Source organism: Fusarium musae, chromosome 5 (assembly GCF_019915245.1).
Source record: "Fusarium musae strain F31 chromosome 5, whole genome shotgun sequence".
NCBI lineage: Eukaryota > Fungi > Ascomycota > Sordariomycetes > Hypocreales > Nectriaceae > Fusarium > Fusarium musae.
Genome location: NC_058391.1, coordinates 817,543 through 836,583, shown reverse-complemented (window position 1 = coordinate 836,583; position 19,041 = coordinate 817,543). Strand labels below are relative to the sequence as shown.

General features: G+C 49.4%; 5 protein-coding genes across 5 annotated transcripts; 4 read left to right on the top strand and 1 right to left on the bottom strand.

Moving 5' to 3' along the window:
- Positions 1–306: 306 nt before the first annotated feature.
- On the bottom strand, positions 307–1,355 carry NDK1 (nucleoside diphosphate kinase; the record flags this gene model as incomplete). Its single annotated transcript, XM_044824306.1, has 7 exons — positions 307–506; positions 559–624; positions 673–717; positions 773–831; positions 881–924; positions 984–1,014; positions 1,084–1,355. The coding sequence occupies 7 exons, from the start codon at positions 1,353–1,355 to the stop codon at positions 307–309; spliced, it is 717 nt and encodes a 238-aa protein (XP_044679963.1).
- Positions 1,356–2,016: 661 nt separating this feature from the next.
- Positions 2,017–4,959, top strand: J7337_006643 (uncharacterized protein; the record flags this gene model as incomplete). The annotated part of the gene is made up of 2 exons (XM_044824305.1): positions 2,017–2,101; positions 2,153–4,959. The coding sequence occupies 2 exons, from the start codon at positions 2,017–2,019 to the stop codon at positions 4,957–4,959; spliced, it is 2,892 nt and encodes a 963-aa protein (XP_044679962.1).
- Positions 4,960–8,555: 3,596 nt separating this feature from the next.
- J7337_006642 (uncharacterized protein) lies at positions 8,556–11,138 on the top strand (the record flags this gene model as incomplete). Its single annotated transcript, XM_044824304.1, has 1 exon — positions 8,556–11,138. One exon carries the CDS (start codon positions 8,556–8,558, stop codon positions 11,136–11,138), a length of 2,583 nt encoding a protein of 860 aa, XP_044679961.1.
- A 1,069-nt stretch (positions 11,139–12,207) lies between these two features.
- J7337_006641 (uncharacterized protein) lies at positions 12,208–13,993 on the top strand (the record flags this gene model as incomplete). Its single annotated transcript, XM_044824303.1, has 2 exons — positions 12,208–13,686; positions 13,931–13,993. The coding sequence occupies 2 exons, from the start codon at positions 12,208–12,210 to the stop codon at positions 13,991–13,993; spliced, it is 1,542 nt and encodes a 513-aa protein (XP_044679960.1).
- A 179-nt stretch (positions 13,994–14,172) lies between these two features.
- J7337_006640 (uncharacterized protein) lies at positions 14,173–17,094 on the top strand (the record flags this gene model as incomplete). The annotated part of the gene is made up of 1 exon (XM_044824302.1): positions 14,173–17,094. One exon carries the CDS (start codon positions 14,173–14,175, stop codon positions 17,092–17,094), a length of 2,922 nt encoding a protein of 973 aa, XP_044679959.1.
- Positions 17,095–19,041: the final 1,947 nt, after the last annotated feature.

Here is a 19,041-nt window from a genome sequence, read left to right as displayed (position 1 = left end):
GAGCGCTGGCATCGTGGAGATGGGCGGTACAAAGTGGTAGTTGAAGTTGCTCTCGCGTACGCAATCACTAAGGCTTTACTGCCGGTTCGTATCATCGGCAGTGTATGGGCTACGCCATGGTTTGCCGGGATACTCATGAGAGCCAAAGGAATATTCACAAGCAAACCTTAAGTCACTTTGAAATCGAGCACGAAGGGTTTGAGAAGATTTTCTGTCTTGATTTTTGTTATACCCACAGAGATGAAGTCATCCCACTTGTATGTGCTTTTTCCACTCCGTCATTCAGGGCGTTACAACATCGAAAATTTAAGCCTTCTCGTAGACCCAGTTGAACTGGGCGGACTTCCAGGAGACGACCTCGCCCTCCTTGAACCAGAGAGCAATCTCCTTCTGGGCGTTCTCGACCGAGTCGGAGCCGTGGCAGACGTTGCGGCCGACATCGATGGCGTAGTCACCACGGATGGTACCGGGGGAAGAGGCAAGGGGGTTGGTGGCACCGAGGATGGCTGAATGTGCAATTAGAAAATGGAAAGAAATAGTCAATGATTGGAGACTTACCACGGCCAGTCTTGACAGCATCACGGCCCTCCCAGACCATGGCGCAGATGGGGCCAGAGTTCATGTCTAGATGAAATTAGATTTGCTTGTATCAATTGGATTTGGAAGCCATACACTCAATCAGACCAGGGAAGAAGGGCTTGCCAGCGAGATCGGCATCTATAACGATGTTAGGGCGAATTGATATATCGAACGACTTTTGGGGATGACGCACAGTGCTTCTCGAGGTGCTCCTTGCCGGGGGTGACGAGCTTGATGGCAGCAAGCTTGAAGCTGTAAAAAGTTAATAGCTATAGCAACAACGGCAGACAAAACTACTCACCCTCGGTTCTCGAATCGAGAGATGATGGGACCAACGAGGCCACGCTATGGGAGCCTTGTTAGCTCTTATCGAATCAATTGTGTAACCGTCGACGTTTATTTACCTGGACACCGTCGGGCTTGATAGCGATGAAGCTGCGATAAACTTAACAAAACATCCAAACAGGAAGCATACGGGGTGAATCTGATGGCGGGGTAGCTTACGTCTGCTCGGAGGAGGACATTTTGGCGATATTCTTGTCTGGTATGACTTGAGATGTAGGAACAGAGTAAGAAGTAGAGGTAGAGGAGGGATCGACTGGAGGGGAAAGGCCTGAAGAAGGCGGTGAAAAGAGGATATAAAGGGCGAGGAGGGCGAAGAGAAGAGCAAAAAATCGCGGGGCCAGATTTTCCGCACTTCTCCGTCCCTGCTGTTGCTTCCAATTCTTGCCGCTGGCGGCGGGGTCTTCACGTTGGCGGGGCTCCTCTGCAGCCATGATGAGCTGGCGTTGAGGGGTCTTGGGTGCGAGATCTGGAGAATTCACACGGACACGTGATTTAACTACCTAGTTGTCGAGGACAGATATAAATTAGGTACTGAACAAGAAAACAGGAGTACGAGAGGATTAGAGGATTAGAGAAAAAGACAGGAAAGCGATACTATAAGAGTTAGCATAGTTCATACTCAGACAAGATTCATAAAAGAGGAACTTGAAGAGTAGCGAAACTTCTTTACTTACAAAACTCAATGCGCGTAAACGAACTGTACCTGCATCAATAAGAGCTTCTTACAGTGCATCCAACGCGAAAGCTGAGCTCAGAAATCGAGAACTGAAATGTTTGGTTAACGGGTCTAATCTTTTATCGAAGCTGCCCCGCCATTTAGGTATCCACTCCCCTGCGTCTGAAACCAACCCCAATCCGGAATGGAGTTTCACAGGGGGAGCTTAGGGACAGCTTGACTTGACTTCGACATCATCAAAGCTGAGGTTATCCCAGCATAAACAACAATAACATTCTCTTAAACCAGCGATTGGACAGAGGATATAGGCCAGGGGACCATATCTGATGCCTCCGTGTTTTCTCATTTTAATTGACCATTTTCTCGTTTATTCATTTCTTCATACTTGAGCTCTGGTTCCTGACCGTCTCAACATCATGAAGTCGAATACGGCGTCGTCCTTTCGCTGGACGGCGCTATTGCTGCTACTAGGCACATTTACGTGCTTTTTCCAGTCAGCTAGTAAGTTTCAATGAGTGTACTGACGAAGGGCTCTGCTTACAGTCTTCCCAGTTGCCGTGAAAGACAAGGACTTCAAGAAATGCGACCAATCCGGCTTCTGCAAACGAAATCGCGCCTACGCCGACAACGCTGTTGCCCAAGGTTCAAACTGGAAAGTCCCATATGAGATCTCAGCCGATTCGACAGTTTTTGAGGATGGAAAATTGCAGGCCGTGGTTGTCAAGACCATCAATAGCCATGGAGAGACCGTCCGCCTGCCCCTTACAATTTCATTCCTCAAGTCTGGTGCCGCCCGAGTCACAATGGACGAAGAGAAGCGACGCAACAAAGATGTGGTCTTGCGAGACGATAGCCCTGTCCGAAAGGAAAGATACAACGAGGCGGACGACTGGGTTCTTGTTGGTGGTTTGGACCTTGACAAGGAGGCGCAACTTGCATTCCAAGATAAGTCTCAGATCAATATCAAATATGGACCCGAGGCCAAGCAGGAAGCCATCATCAAGTTTTCGCCTTTCGAAATCGACTTCCGGCGTGATGGTAACTCACACGTCAAGTTTAACGACCGCGGTTTGCTCAACATGGAGCACTGGAGGCCCAAGATTGAGAACAAGGAAGGCGAGGAAGCTGCTGAAGATGAGAGTACGTGGTGGGACGAATCTTTCGGTGGAAATACCGACACTAAACCCCGAGGGCCCGAAAGCGTTGCTTTGGACATAACTTTCCACGGGTATGAGCATGTGTTTGGCATTCCGGAACACACTGGTCCTCTATCACTGAAGCAAACGCGTGGCGGAGAAGGCAACTACGATGAGCCTTATCGTATGTACAACGCCGATGTTTTCGAGTACATTCTCGACAGCCCAATGACGCTTTATGGCTCCATTCCCTTCATGCAGGCGCATCGCAAAGGTTCATCAGTTGGCGTTTTCTGGTTCAACGTCGCCGAGACTTGGGTCGATATCACTAAGGCCAAGAACCAAATGAATCCGTTAAGCCTTGGAGTTGGTGGTAAGACTAGCACTCATACCCATTGGATCTCTGAGTCTGGTCTTCTGGATGTCTTTGTTCTTCTTGGTCCTACCCCCAAGGACCTTACCAAGACTTATGGCGAGTTGACTGGCTACACCGCTATGCCTCAAGAATTTGCAATTGCCTACCACCAATGCCGATGGAACTACATCTCCAGCGATGATGTTCGAAACGTTGATCGCAACATGGACAAGCACAAGATTCCATACGACGTCATCTGGCTCGACCTCGAGTACACAGATGATCGCAAGTATTTCACCTGGGAACCTCACTCGTTCCCCGATCCCATTGACATGGGTGAGCACCTCGACGCTCATGGTCGTCAACTAGTTGTTTTACTTGACCCTCATATCAAGAAAACCGACAACTATGCTGCTTCCGAAGAACTCGTCGCTCAAGACCTTGGTGTCCATGACAAGGAGCAGAAGCTCTATGAAGGATGGTGCTGGCCTGGAGCGTCCAACTGGATCGACTGCTTCAACCCTAAGGCTATCGAATGGTGGAAGACTATGCTCAAGTTTGACAAGTTCAAGGGAACCATGTCCAACACTTGGATGTGGAACGATATGAGCGAGCCCTCAGTCTTCAACGGGCCCGAGGTGACTATGCCCAAGGACAACATTCACCACGGAGGATGGGAGCACCGTGATGTCCACAACCTAAACGGCTTGACCTTCCAGAACGCAACGTTCCAGGCTCTCCTTCACCGCGAGAAGGGCGAGCTTCGACGACCATTCATCCTGACCCGAGCCTTCTACGCCGGCTCGCAAAAGCTTGGTGCTATGTGGACCGGAGATAACCAGGCCGATTGGGGACACTTGGCTACCTCTATTCCCATGACCATCAACCAAGGAATTTCCGGCTTCCCTTTTGCCGGTGCTGACGTCGGAGGCTTCTTTGGTAACCCCGAGAAGGATCTTCTCGTCCGCTGGTATCAGACTGGTATCTGGTATCCTTTTTTCCGAGCTCATGCCCACATTGATGCTCGTCGTCGCGAGCCTTACCTCCTAGGCGAGCATTACACGCCAATTGCAACCGCCGCAATCCGACTCCGATACTCGCTTCTCCCTGCTTGGTATACTGCATTCTACAATGCTGCCCAGGACGGAAGCCCCATTATCCGACCTATGTTCTGGACCCATCCCTCAGAGGAGGCTGGTTTTGCTCTTGAAGATCAGTTCTTCGTCGGCTCAACCGGCCTCTTGGTGAAACCAGTCACAGAGCAGAACAAAGAGTCTGTCGATGTCTGGATTCCCGATGACGAGGTCTATTATGATTACTTTACCTACGATGTTCAAAAGACAAGCAAGGGCAAGTATCTTACAGTGAGCGCGCCCCTTGACAAGATCCCCGTTCTATTGCGAGGTGGTCATATCATTCCTCGACGAGATATTCCCCGACGATCAAGCGCTCTGATGCGATTCGATGACTACACACTTATTGTCTCAGCCTCGAAGGCTAGCGCTGCTGAGGGTGAGCTCTATGTGGATGATGGCGACTCGTTTGATTACGAGCAAGGTCAATACATTCACCGCAAGTTCACGCTTAGTGGAAACACCCTGACCTCTATTGAGGCCGAGGGACGTGACACCAAGTCTATCAAGTCTGGCCCTTGGCTGAAGGCCATGGAGAAGGTGAACGTTGACAAGATCATCATTGTCGGTGCGCCCAAGACCTGGGACCAGAAGGAGGTGCAGGTCGAGTCTGAGGGACGAACATGGACGGCCAATGTTCAATATCACGCAGCCAAGGGCAGCCGCGCAGCCTTTGCGGTTGTTGGCCGAGTTGGAGCCAAAATTGGCGAGGATTGGAGCGTCAAGCTTGCTTAAAAGACATGAATTTAGTTTGATTAGAGGTGGAGTGCAACTAAGAATAGACACAGTTTTGGACATTGAATTGATTCACGGATGGACTATGGACGGCAGCATCCGCAATAATTGCAACTATGATGTTTACTAGAATGTCACTATCAACAAAGAGATACAGTGTCAAGTCCTACTAATAAGGCAAGTATCGACAGTGATGGCGCGTCACGGAAATACGGACGATTTCAGAATGGCTGAGTGAGTGGAGATGCATTGAAGTCAAGGCCAGGGTTGAAAATAAACATGATTAGAGCAATTACGAAATGGAATGCCTCAAGAATGGAGTACAGCGTGACGTCGGCGTCTTCGATGATTCAGAGTCGGATCATGAGCATCATGACAATGCACAACTCTTGAAGATAATCGGATAGCAATTGGATATGCACGACATGTGAGCTGATCTGTGCATCAGAAGCCGACGAGGTGCATGGAAATTTGCTTGGATCAAGATGGTTGGGAACTGAGTTGTGATATGCTTCGTACAGATGTGTCGATGTAACGTTTGTTAGGCGAATTATGCTCCTGATATTTCTCGACTCTAAGGATACTCATCATGAGAATCTTTGGGCGGATGAACTTGATCAAGTCACTTATTTTTATTGATCCTGATTATAATGAAGCCCATCTTTTTTAAGCATAATAAATAGAAAATCTCATCCAGTAAATCCCTAAGCATGATTAGAATCTTAGACCAGTTCCTCAAAGGATATCATAAGTCTATCCTAAACTTAGGGTAAATGATTCCCCAAGACCATCCTAAACTTCCAGATTATGAGTGAGCCGAAGTTTCACAAGCTTGGGACGGACGAAATACCAAGCCCGAGACCATACAATATGAAGCAATGATCGACTGTGACAGCTGTTTCTTGCGCACATTCACGCTTCTTGCATCATTAGTCTTCCTTCGCGACAACAACATGAAGACCCTGGCTTGGTCCGACGTGCGAGTTGCTTGATTCCAAGGGAGCCCCAACGGGGTCTGCATCGATGATCAACGATTGAAATCCAGTGCCACGCACCATAGCAATTAAACTTCTACCGAGTAGCATACATATATAGAACTACTCCGTATAATCTCGATAGATGTAAGCGGTGACAAGGAATAAGGGATGATTATATTCGGAAACAAGATAACGTAAATTTGGTTGTTTCAGATGAAAACCATCATGATCCTTGTGGTTGGTTATCTTGACCGTTGATATCGAACATGTGCTTGGACAGGGGGTTTTAATGGCTGCGCTGCGGGCGTTTGCAAAAGCTTTATTTGGACAGCTAACATTGGTTCCCAATAATTCAGACCCCCTGAGCTTGAGCTTTGATCAATCATTAGAGATGTTGGTTTCGATTTTAAATAATGGGCCTTGATTAAAATCCGCGGCCCGCGGATTAAGAAATGCTGAGTATCTGGAAATATCCCATGTAAGTTCATGATGAGTTTATAAGATTCAAGCCTAAGCTTATGCTTCTTAGTCTTAAGCCTTATGATGATACCACTAAAGCTTATGATGAGACTGGGTCCTAAACTTAGGATGATGTACGGAGTAGTCATAGTTCATTCAAATACCCTCTTCCCAGCCGGTGTCCAGAGCCTACAACGCGCCGTGGATGTGTAAAGCTAGGTACTTTATCTTGGCTGCCCTTGATTTCGGCAAGACGGAAGCAAGCATGAATCGTCTAGAGGCTGGGCAGAGGATTTGAGTGGTAGTCTAGGGTCCTCAGTTTCTGTGGTTTCACAATCTGAGGCTCTTTTGGCGCACTTGAAACTGCCCCTACAGAATTTGTTTTTGGTGAGCCCCCACGCTGACGCGGATGGTAGCACTGTCACCTGTGAGTTGAAGACGGGAGTGCCTGGCGGCAAGCCACTGTGCGTGTGAGTGTGTGGTACAGTAGGAATGCAGGGGACAACCATTACGAGATTGATTTTCTCAACGGGAACGGGAATCAACGGGGAGAAAAAGATTTTAAATCCGCCACCAGCCAGCCATCCACCATAAACATCATCATAAATGATCGTCAGCATCATGGCTGCCGACTATTTTCAGCTAATGCACCAAAAATACGAGATGGCGAAATGCGTCAATACCTAAGAGATCGAGCAAAGTCAAAATAAGAGTGTTGACCTCAGATTGCCTCATTTGCATAACAGCAAGGATCCATCATGAGCGCATCTCGGTCGTTTTCTTGGCTGTGACGTCAGCTCTCTAAACCCTGCGATTTGGTCCAAAAATCCAATGATTTTTGAAGTGACTTGCTTAAGCCCCTGATCCAGTCGCCAGTGCATCTGCAGTGGATTTGCGCCCGTCGTTTGTCTCGGGTTAGCGAGTGTGACTGCGTCAGATCGACTTGTCTTTTGTCTGTACTGCAGATGCAAGAAGAATTCATTCTCGTTTTTCGTCCCTGATTTTCGGCCGGTTTTCGTCAGTGACAACTCAGTCATGATCTGCACCGATTATGGCCAAACAGGTTCAGGCTATTTCAGCAAAAGAACTTACCAAGCCCTGAATTGGGGGTGTCATGGCCCGGCGGCATCCTCGGGGTTTCCATTTAGGGAGTTCCACGGGTGACACCATCCACACCGTCTTGGCCCCATGTCTTGACTCCCGGCGAGACGGCGTGGATACTGAACATTACTCGATGATGAAGGCCGGTGGCTTGCCTTGACCCTGAGCCCCGTGGTTCCACTTTCGACGGGCTACGGGTTATGGCCGACCGACCTTATCACCACTAGACCAGAGCAAGATTTCTGTGTTGGCTGGATTTGGTCATGGAGGTGTGGGCATGTTTTCCTATCTGGATAATGATGGTGGGAAGAAAGAAAAAGTATGCATAATGAATATGAAAGAGAAAAGCGAAAGGAAAATTGCGACGCAAAAGACGGGTAACATATATAGATGTTGCAGTGGAATCGGATGAATATATCCATGAAAGAAATTCCAACTCCATAAAATCATTCTTCACTCCCTGACCAAGCAAGCAAGCCTATCTGAGGTGACCCATTCTTCCTCCATCTTGGCTACAGTACATTGTCTCCAGTGCTCCACGGTCGCAGGTCGATCTCTTTAAACTCAACAGCATCCCCGTCGCCCGCAGGGTTTCCAACAATTCCCCCAGAATCTCTATCACTTTGTTTTCTTTTCTCTTTGTCGAAAGACATCTCCCTCTTTCATACAAACTCAGCCGGAGACGAAAAGTCGATCAATTTGCTTGGGGTGACGACATCATAACACCTCAACACCAAGCCATATATCTTTGCGTGTATACAAACGTGCACTGATCGCCTCACCAGGCGAGAATCAATCTGTTCGATCGATGTCGTGAGAGATCATCGATTGATCAGTCCACCTCGCTTCACTTAACTTTTTCTTATTTATCTTTGTCTCTCGTTTTTCATTCCACTTCCTCACGACGGAGCTCTTCAGGATACCTACTTTATCAATCTCTCAACCATCTTTCGGCAGGTCTTTCTTAGACTTTGCCTGTGGTGATATTTCTCATCTCATTTCCTGAGGTATTACCCTTCATAGAGTTTCGAGTTGCGAATACTACCAAAAGTGGCCATCATGAGTTCCGATCCTCCGCCTCATGGCTTCGAAGAGAAGGAGTTAAAAGAATTCAATCTCCAGCAGCCACCTCCAACACGAAACCCATCCCAATTCAGCGCCTCGCAGCAACAAGTGCCAGCACGGACAGATTCACCAAACCCAGCACCCGAACAAAAGCAATCTGCTCCATCACTCGACACATTCCCTACTCTTCAAGCACCGCATGAAACAAATGACTCGACCTCAATCAGATCACCAATTGGACAGCGCGCCGATGCCAGCCGACTTGACGATAACATCGAACTTCTGCGAATCGAGCGTGCTGTTTCTGCTGATGATGCGAGTCAAATGAGGAAGCGTGCTCATAATGTTGAGCCCGAGGATGCTTTCAATGCACCCATTCCCGCCGAGACCTATCATAATGAGAAGAAGGTGGATCCCGATGCTTCTTTATTAAAACTCTGGATGTTTCTGAGAAAGTTTCCCCGATTCGTTCGATATGTTGTGTATTTGATCCCAGGTGCTGCTATCCTTCTCATTCCTGTCTTGCTCGGTGCGTTCGCACTCAAGTCCGATGGCAAGCGCCGAGATGTCAACGGTGTCGATCTCATGTGGTTCGGTATTTGGCTTGAGATCGTCTGGGGAGTCCTCTGGGTCTCTCGTATGATTACAAGTCTCCTACCCCCAACTTTCAAACTTGTTGCAAAGCTCTTTGGATCTACCAACGCCAAGAAGTGGAAGGATATCGGATATCAGCTTGACCTTCACACGGCTGTCTTCCTTTGGTTCCTTGCAATTCTCATCTCATTTGAACCGACCATGCTGAACCACAACTTCCGGGACCGCAAGCCAAACTGGGTCAATATCATGAACAAGGTCATTATTGCCCTGTTCACTCTGGCGACACTCAACTTTGTCGAGAAGATCCTTATTCAATGGATCGCTTTCACCTTCCATCAGCGAACCTACGCGACTCGAATCGACAACAACAAGGCAGATATTGGTCAGCTTGTCCATCTCTATGAGCACGCCAAAGCCCACAATGAAAAGACCGACTACTTCTTCCAGCGTGGTAGCAACTCTGCCAGTGGTGCGCAAACTCCCCTACAGACACTCCAGGACAACGCCCGAAACGCATGGAACAAAGTCGGTTATGTTGCTGGCCGGGTTGGAAATGATTTGATCGGCCGCAAGGTCGACAGCAACCACCCTCGCAGAGTTGTTAATGAATTACTCAAGACCATGTCTACAGCTCACACCCTGGCCCGCCTGATCTATCGCTGCGCTGTCAAGGAGGGCGAAGACCTTGTCTATCTCGAAGATATGGAGAAGATCTTCGAGACTGAAGAAGAGGCTGAAGCAGCTTTTATGATGTTCGACAAGGACATGAACGGCGACATCTCACTCGACGAATTCGAAGCTGTGTGTAATGAGATCCACCTTGAAAAGAAGGCCATTGCCGCATCGCTCAAGGACCTTGATTCGGTGATTAAGAAGCTCGACAAGGTCTTTGTGTTCATCATCATCGTCATCACCATTATCGTCTTTATCTCGATTCTCTCCGGTTCAGCTGCCGCCGCTCTCGGTTCTGCAGGGACCGTGGTTCTCGGTCTAGCGTGGGTTCTTCAGGCCACAGCCCAGGAGTTCCTCCAGTCCATCATCTTCGTCTTTGTCAAGCACCCCTTTGATGTTGGTGATCGTGTGACTGTTTACGGATCTACCGGCGACACCATGATGGGTGATGATTACTACGTGACTGAGATTTCTCTCCTCTACACCGAGTTCAAGAAGATGCAGGGTCACATCGTCCAGGCTCCCAACTCACTTCTCAACAACCTCTTCATTCTGAATCAGCGACGATCAAACGGTTTGGCCGATGTTCTTCCTCTGGTGATGCGCTTCGGTACCCCTCAGCACATGATTGATGAACTCAAGGCCCGTATGACCGACTTTTGTCTGGCGAACAAGCGTGACTACGCGCCTCGCATCATTACTGAGATGACCAAGATTGACGAAGTGCGATCGTGCAGTATGAACATGATCTTCTTCCACAAGACTAACTTCCAGAACGAACTGCTCCGCCTCAACCGTCATAACAAGTTTGTCACTGAGTTGATGACTCAGATGGTCAACGTTGGTATCCAGTCACCGTTCCGCATCGAGCCTGGTGGCAGTCGCGAGCATCCCATGTTCTGGTCTGGTCTTCAGCCTCCTCCCGCGTATGGAAAGGAGCCCGATCATGGTGGCGTTGAGCTTCACGACAAACCCGCCCATGACCGACCTCTCCACTCTGAAGGGCCTCCTCTGAGCCATGTTTCCTCAACCTACAGCCGCCGAGGCGTCGATCGCATGGGTTCCATTGACAACAATGTGAACGATTTCCAAGATGTTTTCGAAAACAGACGAGACAACATCCACGCACACCGACTTGCTTCCATCCGAGAAAAGGAACGGGGCTCCCGAATCGAAGATGAGAAGGAACGTCGATCGCTTGCTAGTTCTTCGGGAGTGGATCGCCGTACTTCAACGGATAGTCGATCCCGAGTGTTTGGTCGCGTCAGGACTGGGTCTAAGAGCCGACGTCCGGGTGATATTGTCTGAGGACTGTTATGAGATTATGAACAAAGCTAGCATTAGAGAGATCCAGATCGGTATATCTGGAGAGGTGCATAATTTTCTTTTATTTGCGTTTTTATCACGCACATTGAGCGTGCTTTGATATTTTGGTCAGATAAGTTGTAGAGTATAGACAGTGAATATTCGACAAGATTGACTTGACTGTGAATGTTCCACACTGAAGTGATGAACATTTGACGATGTATCTGACCGTATCATAGACGAGGTGCCATTGATCCAATCTGTAATGGAACCCACGGAAGCGAGGGCATACAGGGATGATCCTGGACTGATGAAAGTGATGTAATGTTTGATGTAGAAAGAATACCTACCCAGTTGGCTCGCCATGAGCATCGGGTATCACAGTCCGGCAGTTGGGATGGTATCCATGGATGCATGACCTGTGAGACTCTGGATCACTATAAAGCTCTCGTCCTGGAGGATCGCACTGTTTCTCAGGAGAACTCCAACTCCAGGTCCATTGAACCCCTCAATCAAGGCTGACATCCTAGTCTAAGGGAACCAAAACCGTGGTGGTAATTAGAGCTATTAGCGTAATTAAAGGGTCCTCTAAATCCGCCTTACAAGGCCCGTATCCAATAGCAAAGCAGCTGGTCCCATAGCTCGACGGTCAAAGTGGAGAGTGCGCTCAGCTCCCGCGTAGGATCATCAGGCTGGACAATTGAAACCTTGGGCGCTTGTTTGACGATTGAAGGAATGTGTACCTGAGGGTTTGTATTAGCAGTATTCATTTCATCTCCACTAATACACGTATCCTTTCTGCAAGTTAAACGCCGAATCACTGTTGTAGTTCCTTTGTGCTTTGTCCTTCCGGAGCTGTCGCTCGCTGCCTGAGGTCATTTGTATCCAATGGTTGGTCGCTGCGTAGTTCAGCTGAAGCTCGCCCTTAACCGCCCGGCCACATCACCAAAGCCTCGTTCGTTTTTTATACACCTCCGAGGACGGAACTTACACTCCTGCAAGCATCAGCTATGCTCATCGCAGCGGCGCAATAATACCGACCTCTCTCAAGCGCAAACGAAGCGACAGCACCATGTCGGGCCTACCAGAAGGCTGGGAATCCGACTACGATGGCCGACGCTGGTTCTACAAGTACCAGCCAACGGGGCATATTCAGTACCACTTCCCAAAAGAAGGCGACGAGTTTCCCGACTTCATAGATACGTTTTCGCCAGCGCCAGTCCTTGCGCCTGAAGAACGTCTCGAATCGCAACAGCAGGTCCGAAGATATGCGAGCACGACTACACCTGCGAGGTTGAGCCCGAAAAAGGAAGATGGAGGTTATGGTATGTCGGCTACGGCGCGGCCCGTAAGCATGACATGGGATGGTGGGTTTGAAGATGAGGAGAATGGAGTGTTTCAGCCAGAAAACTTTATGTATCTGGGGCCTGGCACTTATAATGATGTGAGCCCACTGGTAGAGGAGGAGGAGGAGGCTGCGAGGCGGGTTGTTGCCGGCGGAATTGAAGGAAGAGTTGAGAAAAGCCCCTCCAAAGGTGTGAGTCCTCTTAATAGCGAGAGGACGACGCCTGCTCAAGGGACAACAATCGCGGGCCCAGTTACAGGAGAACCCGTCTTGGTGCCGCCTACAGTTATTGAAGAGATTCACGAGATGCCAGTTGTTGAGCCTCCTCCGCGGCATGACCCTGTGGGCATTATCGCCGAGATGCCGACAGATGACACAGCTCAGGCCCATATTGAGAAACACCCTCCACCGATCGAGATGGCGGATAACATGGTCCTGGCACCTATTGAGACTGCAGTTTCTATGATGGCTGAACTACCAGAGCGTACCAGCCCGAAGACCAAGAAAAAGGAGGAACCACAGCTTGCGCCTGGATCATTGCGGGACTATGGCGCCCAAATGCAGCCGTTACGGATATCTAAAAAGCCTGCTGAGGAGACACCGCCTGGCTTTCAACCATATAAGCCAGCAGATATTTCTGTCGATATACCCCCAAACCCAGCGCCTCTTCGACGAGCGACTTTCCAACCTGAGGGGTCAATGATGGACGCAAGTCCAGTTCGGCCACCTGATAGAGGTCATTCTGGTACGCCCAATGTCCTATCGCCGCCTCAAGTACCACCAAAGCGTCCTCTCGATGAGCCTTCACGTCCTCAAATACCACCAAAGCATCCTGAACAGCCTCATCCCCTGAGCGTCGCTAACAATGGATCTTTGGTTCCGGATCAGCAACCAGAGTTATCACATATGCCTTCTGTACTGAAGCCAGCCCGTGGAAAAGCTCCGGGTCAGCAAACTGTGCCTGGTCCTGCAAGACCACCACAAGGACATGGTTACGTGCCACCTACGCAAGGGAAGCATCCTCCATCTATGACTCCAGCACCTCTTGTTCAGCAACAGCGTCTTGAGGAACCGCGAATCGGCATTCAAAGAGTCAACACTGTGCCTGACCTATTGCCTTCTCAAAGACCACAGTCCACCATCCAAACTGGACATCAGTTGTTACCACCTGGTACAATGGGTCAACAACAGGTGCCAAAACGACCGGTTAGTGTGATGCCTGATATGATGGCTGGACAATCCCAAGAACAAATTCAAGGTCCTTACAATCCTGGGCTGCAACAAGGCGGAAATATACTTTACCGGGGTCCAGTTGAGAATGTGCCACTGAAAGGTCTTCCACGGTCGGCAACTGCAGGGCCTACAACTCCATTTCCGCCCTATCCAGTTGATAATCCACCTTATCCTGACGATAGGCCAGTATATCGCAGAGATAACCCGCCATATCCAGAAGAACCTTTTGTACAGAAGCAAATGCCAGGTCAAGGCCCTGGAGATCCATCTCCTCCCATAGCCAGCAACAGGCGGCACTCATCATTTAGCTCTGCAGTGGTCTCGCCAGATTCGAGACACGGCAGCATGTCGTTTCCCACTCAAACGCCATCTCCCATGGAACAAAGTCGTCGCGCATCAACCAATTCAAGCATCAATCCGAACTATACGCCTTCTCCTGTTTCTCAAACCTCGTCTTCAATGCAGAGTTTCTCACCAACGCCTCCGTCGGTCCCAACCAATCAGTATCAGCAAGGATCGTACTTTACTATGCAAGATGTTGAAGGCCAAGGCCATAACATTGCTGCCCGAGACGTGCTGCGCAAGAAATCTCTAAGTCGAAGCACGGATGCTAGACGTAGCTCGGTCGGGGCAGACCCTGTTGCTGCCCAACGTGGATCACCTTTGACGCAACAAACTGGGCAGGGTTATAAGAATGCACCTCAGGGAGTATCACGTTCGCAGTCCCTTCGACAATTGCCTCAAGGAAATGTTGCAGCACAAAAACAACCCCCCACTGCGCCTACGCCACCACCACAGGGACAGCAAGGCCTAGGACGCATCGAAGAGTACGAAGAAGCACCTAGCGCAACAGTGAGCCGGTCTTCGACTGTGAGTGTATCAACAGACATGAGGAAGGGATCAGTAGGTTCGTCTGTGCAACCGAGTCCGATGGGAAGTCGAAGAACAAGTTGGCAAGCTGAGAGCCCGAAAAATGTTTCACCTATCCAGTTCCAAGGACAGCAGGACCCGATACCACAGGACCATGCAGGACAGCCTATGCATCAAATACAAGCTCTTCCAGGTGCTCCTATGGCAGCTCAGAATCCGAAGCAGTTGCAGCGAAAACCCTCACAAGGACATGCACCCCAACCTCAAAACCAACAAATGTCTGCCCGAGATTCGGGAGCACCTCAGGGAGTTCCTCCACAGCAAGGCCCTGGATCACAAGGGCAGCCTATGCAAGGTCAGGTGATACCACCCCAGGTTCAAGGCAAAGTTCCACATCCTGGGCAGATATCTACGCCAGTGCAGAATGTTCTCCATAAACCTCCTCCTGCACCTGCCCCAACACCTCCAGCGCTAGCCCCTAAGCCTGCACCAACGAGGTTGCAAAAACGCTCGTCTTATCCAGCCAGTCCAGCAGGGCAACTACCTCCTCAGCCCCAGTTCCCACCGGGACCTGTTCCTCCTGGGCAAATGCAACAAGGTCCAATGACAGGCCCAATACCTCCACAAGGACAGCAACAAATGGCTTACCATGGCCAAGGTTCCAACGGGAGAGTGCAACCGCAAGTCCAGATTCCTCCAAACCAACAACAGTGGCAGCCTGGCATGCAGCCTATGACTCCTCAGGGCTCTCGCCCAGTCTCTATGCAGATGCCAACTCAGGCTTCACAAAGCTCACAAAGCGCTGGGGCAAAGGAAGGCAAGGAGGGAAAGAAGTGGCTCAAGTGGTTGAAGGGTGGCTCCAAATCTGTTTCACATAGTCCAACCACACCAGTAATTTCTTCACCTATATCACCTCCTGTTGGACGTCCCAGTTGGGGCGGTGGAGAGTATGCTCAGCAAGCTGTATGGCAGCCCGGACAGCCTATGTCTTCTGCACAACCAGGCTTCCAGGGAAACCCAGTTCCTCCTCAATCTCAGCCTGGGCAGATGCATCAACCACCTCAGCCACTAGCTCATCCCGCCCAGGCACCTCCTCAGCATGGCCAGATGGGTTCCAGACCTGGTCAACCACTTCCTCGGACTGGACCACTACCGCATCAAGCCGCTCAGTTTCCCCAGACCGATCAATTGTCACAGCAGCCAAGCAAAATGCCTCCCCATCCTGGAAAGATGCTTCATCAAGGAGGGCCTCCAGCCCAGCCAGGCCAGACTCTCACTCAAGCCATGCAACTGCCCCCTCAACAACGGCAAACACCTCAATACAGACAGATACCACCACAGCAGGGACAGACATATATCCAGACAGGGCCAGTACCGACTCCATCGAGCCAAATTCCTCCTCAAACAATGCAGGTTCCGCCCCAGAACCGACAGCCACCTCCCCGACAGGAACGAATGCCCACCCAACAGGTTCAAGCGCAACCGCAGTCTGACCAAATGACGCCTAGACCTGGCCAACTTCCTCTCCCAGGTCCAGCATCGAGAGATGGACAGCCCGAGCCTAGAGGCTACTCAATGGGAGGGCCATCTGTAGAAGTCTCGGCTACACAGCCTATGGCTCTACCTCACAAAGTGCCAGAAACTTCCAGGGCTCCTCCTGTCAGAGTTGAAACGAGCAACATTTCTCAGCGACAGGCGGCACCTCAAAGGCAACCATCCCCAGCCCAACGACAGACTTTGGAACAAGCACCTTTGCCTCAGTCTCAAGCTCCCAAACCGGCTCAACTTCCACAAATTGCTGCATCAAACACCCTTCAACCTCAGCTAAACAGCGAGAGGGCTATATCTCCACCCCCGCCTGCAGTAAGCCCCGGCTTGTCTGACGCGGCGGCTTCCTCGATAAGTCGCATGTCCTCCTACAGAAGAGACAGCTTCTCGGACGCTGGATCAATCACAACCATCGAGGTGGCTCAGGCCCAGCCACAGCCTGTTTTGAAACCTTCCATCGTTCAAGTTCACAGGAGATCAACTGACATGATGAGCAAATCTCAAATCCATCTGAACAACGACTCTCAGTCAAGCTCGGATGTGACTCCGAGAATATCCGCAGAGACTGCTCGTGTGGGAACAGAGGCTGCTCCACCTCCCTCAAACCTACAATATCAACAGGCTGCTTCTAGGCCTGAGCCCATACCTCAGGTCAACACTTCCAAGCACGATATCACTACAGCACATTTGCCCTCCAAACCCGACGAGCCAAAGTTCGTTCAACCTCATTCACGGGACCAACATATGAACAAGGAATCAGCACTACACAAGGCTGATCATCGCTCTGCGGCTTATGCAAACCCCAGTATTCAAAATCAACACAGGAACAATAATACCAAACCAATTTCGCACATACCTCAACCGGCACCTGCCAAGCCAGCCGCAGAAGACAAATGGGCAAAGAAACCAGTAGTAGACTATTCTGGTGGAGATTGGGGAGATGACGATGACTGGGACTACTGATATCTTAATTGTATCCATGGCTTCACATTTCTTAGCGATCATATGGCGGAGTTCACTATGTATTGGCAAGGGTTTGAGATTGTATAAGAGCAGGGATTTCATCGGGAAAATCTAGATAGAAGACTTGGTTAAAACAACAATCAAGAGTTGGTAGTTGGCTGTTCTCTCTGGTGGTCATACTCGAAACTGTTTGCAGTTGTTTGACTTCCATTTCATGACTGCTTCTGTCCTTACGGTAGCACGCTCAAAACAATCAGCGCAATATTCTCCACCTCGCTCTGAGAAGTGTTTTCAACAATACAACGAAAGGTTTGTTTGTTTTGAGGGAGATCAGTCACTAACCCAGCAGTCGAAAGATCCCCTAATATGTAATTTGACGATGAACACAAACAATACTTGAAGGCGACGTTAAGTTTCTTGACTGTTTCTAGGTATGTAGTATAGCGTTAGGACAAAAAGTGTCAGTACTGCATCACTCCACAATTCGAGCAAGACTCTGTACTAGATCTAAGATATCTTAGTTCGGGGCAACCTCACACATCTGGATATGGACAGTATCGAATTTAGGACATAATGAGGTGCACCGGAGAAGGTTGGAGCAGCAGAGTTCGATATAAGGCCAGCAGTGATATGGCACTGCATGGCACTTCGAGCTTAGGATTATAGCCAACTCCTTATTATTGTTTTCACTACTGCGCTGTTACATCCCTGCCTCAGAAAGTTTTCTTTATTAAGAAACATTTCCTTCTCGCCTCTCGCACAAGTCAGGGGATGGTACTCAGCCATCAGTATTTTGTTTAAGCTGGTCTGTGACAATGCTATCAAACACCGAAACCAACAGTTCTTCAGCGCCTAAGACGATAACACCAAACCAAGTTGCTAGTATTTGATGAGGCTAACAGCCTTTTAAATTTGTTTTGTTTCCTATATTTGCTTCTGGTACCCCGCAAACTTTTAACGACACCTCACAAATCTTTATGAGACCAAACATGCCTCCCTGGTTATATCTTTCGTGCCCCGCGTCCACTGCCGGTTATTCCTCTCTCTCTCTCTCTTGAGTCATTGCTTCTTGATATTTACATCCTATATAAGAGAATATGGGCCGTTTATCCAGGACATCTTATATATATATATGGAGTTCTCAGGGCACGATATCAAGCCGGGTTTTGGCTGCTGACTCCGATATATTGGGCGCCTCTCTTCCCTGATGCTAAAATAACGAATCTGTACGTCTTTCTTATTCATGCCCGTCTCTCATCTCTGAGATTTTTATTGCCTCCAGAGCCACATGTGCTGACAATATGCAAGAATACGAGGATACCTGCCTAAATCTGGAGTCGAGTCTTAGAAAGGATCCTGCCTATGACTCTTAGTAGTGCAAGATCTTCCAGTTGCAACGACCTTCAAGCGCCAGTCGTCGTCCTTCTCTATTTGTAACACATCCCGCTCACACTGTTGATTCAAAATCGCCATCCTCTTTCCAGTCTTTTGAGAACCACAGCGACCCTCTTCTTCTTGTCATCTGCTCAACATCAGGATATTGCCCTTAAGCCCACTGGCTGGGGTTATGCTACTCGTCAGAGCGGTGGAGTTCGGCGAGAATTTATATTCTCTCAAAGTGTTCCTGCCTTTCATTGAGGCGCTGGCCCAAGTCACGAGTCGCCAGACTGCAACATTGGCGAGCCGTCCACAAGACGCACCCAACCCCGTCTCCCAGGGCGTCAAGGTAGGCCAAGACAGTCCCTTCGACTACCAGTTGCCTAAACCTTCTTCTGAGCAGTTAAAGAGGGTCACTCACAAGCTCTTTGACCACCCAAACACGTTCACCTTCCATGATTGTCAGCGCGCCTCCGCAGGATGCATGTGAAACTACAGACAGAATACTAGGAGCACTGGAAACTGTCACATCCCGAACGCAGCTCAAGCTTCGCCTCTTTTTCTGTTCTT